The sequence below is a fragment of the Phaseolus vulgaris genome, chromosome 5 (genome assembly GCF_000499845.2).
Source record: "Phaseolus vulgaris cultivar G19833 chromosome 5, P. vulgaris v2.0, whole genome shotgun sequence".
Lineage (NCBI taxonomy): Eukaryota > Viridiplantae > Streptophyta > Magnoliopsida > Fabales > Fabaceae > Phaseolus > Phaseolus vulgaris.
The window spans coordinates 15,959,754-15,966,152 of NC_023755.2; the positions used below are offsets into that span (position 1 = coordinate 15,959,754).

The 6,399-nt window shown below is 49.7% G+C and overlaps 2 protein-coding genes across 2 annotated transcripts; one reads left to right on the forward strand and one right to left on the reverse strand.

Moving 5' to 3' along the window:
• Positions 1 to 1,245: 1,245 nt before the first annotated feature.
• LOC137834027 (uncharacterized) lies at positions 1,246 to 1,569 on the forward strand. The gene has a single exon (XM_068642093.1). The coding sequence runs from the start codon at positions 1,246 to 1,248 to the stop codon at positions 1,567 to 1,569; it is 324 nt and encodes a 107-aa protein (XP_068498194.1).
• A 3,476-nt stretch (positions 1,570 to 5,045) lies between these two features.
• Positions 5,046 to 5,861, reverse strand: LOC137834028 (uncharacterized). The gene is made up of 2 exons (XM_068642094.1): positions 5,667 to 5,861; positions 5,046 to 5,576 (listed from the first exon to the last, which is right to left on the reverse strand). The coding sequence occupies exons 1-2, from the start codon at positions 5,859 to 5,861 to the stop codon at positions 5,046 to 5,048; spliced, it is 726 nt and encodes a 241-aa protein (XP_068498195.1).
• Positions 5,862 to 6,399: the final 538 nt, after the last annotated feature.

Consider the following 6,399-nt stretch of genomic DNA (forward strand, 5'->3'; position numbering starts at 1 on the left):
CTTAGCTCAAAGGCTGGTAGAAGAGACGCAGGAACTACTAAAGGCTGGCCACATTAGGGAAATCCAGTACCTCGAGTGGTTAGCCAACGTGGTACTGGTAAAGAAGGCCAGCGGGAAGTGGAGGATGTGTGTTGATTTCGCGGACCTCAACAAAGCCTGTCCAAAGGATTCCTACCCACTGCCCAGTATTGATGCGTTGGTAGATAGAGCCTCCAGATGCAGGTTACTCAGCTTCCTGAACTCCTTTTCTGGTTACAACCAGATCATGATGCACCCCAGGGACGAATGCAAGACCGCGTTCATGACGGAGATGTCTAGCTATTGTTATAAGGCTATGCCTTTTGGGCTAAAATACGCAGGGGCCACCTACCAGCGACTGATGGACAAAGTGTTAGCACCCATGTTAGGGCGGAATGTCCAAGCATACGTAGATGACATGGTAGTCACCTCCCAGCAGAAGGAACAACATGTGGCTGACCTAGAAGAACTATTCACCACGATAGCAAAGTACAGGTTGAAGCTGAACCCAGAGAAGTGCGTGTTCGGTGTTGAGGCGGGCAAGTTCTTGGGGTTCCTACTCTCTGAACGTGGGATAAAGGCAAACCCCGAGAAGTGTGTTGCGATAATTGGTATGAGGAACCCGATCTCAGTAAAAGAGGTCCAGCAGTTAACAGGGCGCATGGCCGCTCTGTCCAGATTTGTATCGGCAGGAAGAGAGAAGGGACACCGTTACTTCTAATGCCTGAAAAGAAATAGTAGGTTCGTATGGACCCGGGAGTGCGAAGAGGCATTTGTAAAGCTGAAGGAGTACCTGGCTAGTCCACCGGTGCTGTGCAAGCCTGAGTTAGGTACCCTACTCTGCCTATACTTCGTAGTTACAGAGAAGGCGATCAGCTCAGTTCTACTACAAGAGCAAGACCAGCTACAGAAGTCCATATACTTCGTCAACAAAGTATTACAAGGGCCAGAGGTGAGATACCAGGCCTTAGAAAAGGCAACCCTGGCAGTAGTATTCTCAGCGCGAAGACTTTGCCACTACTTCCAAAGTTTTACGGTGTTAGTAATGACAGATTTTCCAATCCGCAAGGTCCTGCAAAAGCCAAATGTAGCGGGCCGAAGGTGGAACTGTCTGATTCGACATACACTACGAACCTAAAGGCCCCATTAAGGGCCAGATCTATGTCGACTTCGTAGTGGAACTCTCCTCGGCAGCCACACACCAAGAAAGGGGCAGATTTTAGGTGGATGCTCTCTGTAGATGGTTCCTCAAACCAACAAGGCAATGGAACAGGTGTTATCTTGGAGGGACCAGATGGGTTGCTGATTGAGAAGGCCAACAACAACCAAGCAGAGTATGAGGCACTGATCGCTGGAATGTTGTTGGCTAAGGAGATAGGAGCGAAGGGGCTATTGGAAAAGAGTGACTCTTTGTTAGTTACAGGCCAAGTCATAGGGGAGTACCAAGCTAAAGACCCTCAGATGGCCGCATACCTGGAATACGTCCAGGTCCTGAAGGAATCGTTCGAAGTGTTCGAGTTAGTCCACGTGCCCAGAGAAAAGAATACCTGAGCTGACTTGCTTGCAAAGCTCGCCAGTTCGGGCAAGGGGGGCAGGAAGAGGACAGTGATTCATGAGACCCAAAAGACACCTCGAACCACCACGGACAATGTGGTAGAAATTCAGCAGGTTAGCGCATCGGAAGAAACGGGGAGGAGCCATCGATCACTAACGCAAGAGACAGTGAAAACACCCACAATAAGCAGTTACCCAGTGGCTGGGGAAATAATGCCGCAAGTTTACCAGGTTGAATCAGGAGAAACCTGGATGACGGCCTACCAGTGCTACTTAGCCGATGAAGTACTCCCGTTAGAACCCGCAGAAGCTTAAAAAATCAAGAAAAATTCGAGCAAGTACACCCTGATAGATGGGAAGTTGTTCAAGCATGGATTAACCCATCCCGTACTGATATGCGTAGACGGCAAACAATGGATACGCATCATGGCAGAGCTACATGAAGGGATATGCGGTAGCCACATTGGTGGCCAATCTCTCTCGTTAAAGGCCATTTAGGCAGGGTATTACTGGCCAACCATGAGGGAAGACTGCACGAGATACGCCCAGCGGTACAAACAGTTCTAGCAACATGCTAATTGGCACAAGGCACCCCCGGAGGAATTGAGATCGATCTACAGCCCATGGCCATTTCATACCTGGGGAATCGATATTCTGGGGCCTTTCCCTTTGGCAGTGCAGCAGATGAAGTACCTTGTGGTTGTTATAGAATACTTCACGAAGTGGATAGAGGCTGAGCCAGTGCACAGATCACGACCCATAAAATCCAACACTTCGTATGGAAAAACATAGTGTGCCATTTCGGAATACCGAAAAGATTGGTATCTGATAATGGTACCCAGTTCGCAAGCCAACAACTGGGCAAACTATGTACGGAGCAGGGAGTGAAACAGGTGTTCGCATCGGTAGAACACCCCCAGACGAACGGGCAAGTCGAGTCAGCCAACCGGGTTCTGCTCAGAGGTCTGAAGAGAAGGCTGGACAAAGCCAAAGGTGCCTGGGTGGAGGAAGTTCCTAGAATCGTGTGGGCCTACCACACTACCCCTCAGTCTACAACGAGGGAAACACCATTCAACTTGGTATATGGTTCGGACGCGATGATCCCAGTACAAATCCAAGAGAACTCACCACACTTCCAGAACTTCGTGGTTGAGGAGTCGAACGAAGAGAGAAAGGTGAACTTGGACCTACTGGATGAGGTGAGGGAGGAAGCAAGGATTAAAGCTGAAGCCTTGAAAAGGAGTCGAGCTCTGGCCGCGAGGACTCTCCGTGCAGGTTACTACTGGCCATCGATGAGAGAAGACTGCAAGAAGTATGCCCAATGTTGCAAGCAATGCCAACAGCACGCCGATTGGCACAAGGCGCCTCCTGAGGAGTTGAAGTCGATCTACAGCCCTTGGCCGTTTCATACCTGGGGAATCGACATCCTGGGACCTTTACCACGGGCAATCAGGCAGATGAAGTACTTGGTGGTGGCGATTGAATATTTCACCAAGTGGATCGAAGCAGAACCAGTGGCCCAGATCACCGCACACAAGATCGAAGGTTTCGTGTGGAAGAACATCGTGTGCCGGTTTGGAGTGCCCAAGCGCCTGGTGTCGGACAATGGGACTCAGTTTGCAAGCCACCTGTTGAAGAAGCTTTGCGAAGGGGTGGGAATTCAACAAGTGTTTGCATCCGTCGAGCACCCTCAGACAAATGGCCAGGTGGAGTCAGCTAATCGGGTGTTGTTGAGAGGTTTGAAGAGAGAAGGCTGAACCTGGATCTACTGGACGAGGTCAGGGAAGAGGCGAGATTGAAGGCTGAGGCGGTGAAGAGAAGGATTGAACGAAGATATAACTCGAAGGTGATGCCAAGACAATTTAGAGAAGGCGACCTGGTGATGAGAAAAGCCCACCAGTACGAGATGGAGAATAAGCTGTCACCCAAGTGTACTGGACCGTTCAGAATAACCGAGGCGCTCGGGAACGGCGCCTACCGCTTAGAGACATTGGAAGGAGGGGCTATTCCTCACACCTGGAACGCCACGCACCTGAAGTTGTATTACAGTTGAGAACTTTGTAAGTAAAGATAAACACAAAGTTACATTACAATGTCTCTGTTAAAACAGTTTGAAGGAGGCACTCTTTTTTCCCTAAGGAGGGTTTTTAATGAGGCCACCCAATAAAGAGAAGTTTTCAAAGTAAAAGTTGTTTTAGATTGCGTGCTTGTTGTTTCAGAAAAGTTTTGAAGAAAGACCTTGTCACTTGTACGTGACTCAAGGCAAGTTAAAGATATATTGCATGCTTTCTAAAAAGTTTTTAAGTCCTCATCGTTTTTCGGCGATCGGAGGCATCAGTTAAAGTTTTCAAGTCCTCATCGTTTTTCGGCGATCGGAGACATCAGTTAAAGTTTTTAAGTCCTCATCGTTTTTCGGCGATCGGAGGCACCAGTTAAAAGACCTCAACGCCCTCGCGCGTCCTGAGGCAAGTTAAAGACCTCCTCGTCGCTGAGCGAGTGCAGGCAAGGAAGAGTGAAAAGTCCTCAGTGTTTCTGGGGGCGAGAAGATGTATCCCCTGGAGCAATGTAGAGGCACCAGTGAAAAGTCCTCAGTGTTTCTGGGGGCGAGAAGATGTATCCCCTGGAGCAATGTAGAGGCACCAGTGAAAAGTCCTCAGTGTTTCTAGGGGCGAGAAGATGTATCCCCTGGAGCAATGTAGAGGCACCAGCGAAAAGTCCTCAGTGTTTCTGGGGGCGAGAAGATGTAACCCCTGGGGCAATATAGAGGCAAGTAAAAGACCTTCTCGCCTATGAGCGAGTTCAGGCAGGTAAAAGACCTTCTCGCCTATGAGCGAGTTCAGGCAAGATAAAATCCTTCTCGTCTCGAACGAGTTCAGGTATGGTGTTAAGGGTGGACGAAGTTTGGAAGGTGGCTAAGGCAGGTTCGAAGAGAGCGCCTAGCCACCCGGCCTGTGGTCCTGAAGTTCGGGAAGGTAGAGGAGGATCCGAAAGGCGCCTCTACCCCCAGATCAAAGAACAATGGCCAAGGCGTGAAGCCAGAAAGAAGCTGATCGCCAAGAGTCTCTGGCGACCAGGAAAAGTTCAAACAGTGGCGAGAAAGTTTAAAGACCCGTTTTGATGAAGCAGATCGGGTGAAGCAGTGTTTAAGCCAGTAGCTGAGTTAAAGTTTGTTGCTTGAGGAATATTTTTACGATAAGGTTAATTGCCTTAAGATTACGAGTTGTTAAAGTGATTGTTGCTTAAAGTTGAAGTGGTTCGAAGCAGTTAAGTCAAAGATCATGCCTGCAGTTTCGCTAAGTCTTTTTCTCTGAAGTAAAATACGCAAGAAAAGTTAAAGCAGTTGAAGAAATCGTAAGAGAAAATCCACAGACTTTTGCTATTAAAAGTAAAATATCGTATGTACGAGAAGACATAAAGCTTATTACAAGTTACACACAAGAGAAAGTATAAAAGCAGGGGATGGAGTAAATTGACTAGTCTTCGGCGGGCACCACTTTTCCATCCACCACCTCATTGTTTAGAGACACCATGCTGAGATCCAGATCAGGGAACAAGCAAGCGAACTGTTCCCGGGCAGCCTCGAATCCAGCAGCTAGAATTTGGGCGGAACTCAGATTGAGATCTTCAATTTGCTTCTTAAGCTCTTCAATCTGTTTCTCGAGTCCTTCAGCTTGTTCTTTCAGTCCCTTATTCTGCTGCTCCAGCTCCTCAACTTGCTTCTTGAGTTGGTCATTGATTTCTTGAGCCTGGAGAAGGTCTTCAGCAACCTTCGTGGATTCTGCTTGCACCTTGCCCAGTTCAGCTGCAAGCTCCCCATTTTTCTTATTGGCTTCGTCGAGCTCAGCGATGGCGGCATCCCTCGCCGCCTCCACCTTGCCAAGGAGGATCTCCCGGTCGGCTGACCTTTGCTCTAGCTTCTTCACCTTGACGGTGTCAGTTTTTATGAGAGCCTCTAGGTCAGTCACCTTGACGCGATAAGGCACAATCTTGCTCTCTAGTTCGTTCTTTTCTTGAGCAAGTTGTTGCACTTTATGGCGGAGTTCAGTGGCCTCCTTGCGCGCCAATCTGAGCTCGGTGCTCATTGCGTCCTCTACTCGGGAGTGTTCAATCTCCGCGAGTGTCAGGTTAAAGGACAGCTTCTCCACCTCGACCCTCATGGTGCTGTTTTCAGTTTTAAGGTTGAAGAGGTCGTCCTGGAGTTTTCTAGTGGAGCTCTCCACGGCTCTGGTGATGATGGCGGGGATGTCTTCTGCTATCGTCTTCAGCTTAGCAGATAAAGGCTCCCACATCCTCGTAACCTCAAGAGGGAGGTTTGCTGCTTGTAGAGGTGCTGGGTGGGCCTGTTATTGATTTTCGTCGCCACCTTCTTTGGTTGGTTCTTCAGTAGGCGGTTCTGCTCGTGGTGGCGACGTCGGGGATTCGGTGATCAGAATCGGAGAGGTGTGGGCAACCTCATCCCCGATTGGAGCAACATCTGCGGCTGAGGCATTGGAAGGAGGACCCCCTCCAGCTGATACATATGGTGTGGAGGCGCTCGGGGGGTCCTCCATGAAATTTGGCTCTTGGGCCTCGACCGCAGGTGGCGCGGTTGCCAGTGGAATGGCTTGGACAGGTGAGGCGGGAGCTGGTGGAGATGGCAGGGTTGGAGGTGGAGCGGGCGTAGATGGAGGTGTTGAGGTTGGAAGAGGGGGTGGGGCAGGTGGTGAAGAAGGTGCCACCCTCTTCCTCTTTGTAACGAGGCCATCTTCGGTGACCTCGTCATCTTCTTCCTCCTCCTCGTGGACTACCTGGGGAGCTTTCCTCTTGGGCCTTTTGAGGACAAGTTTT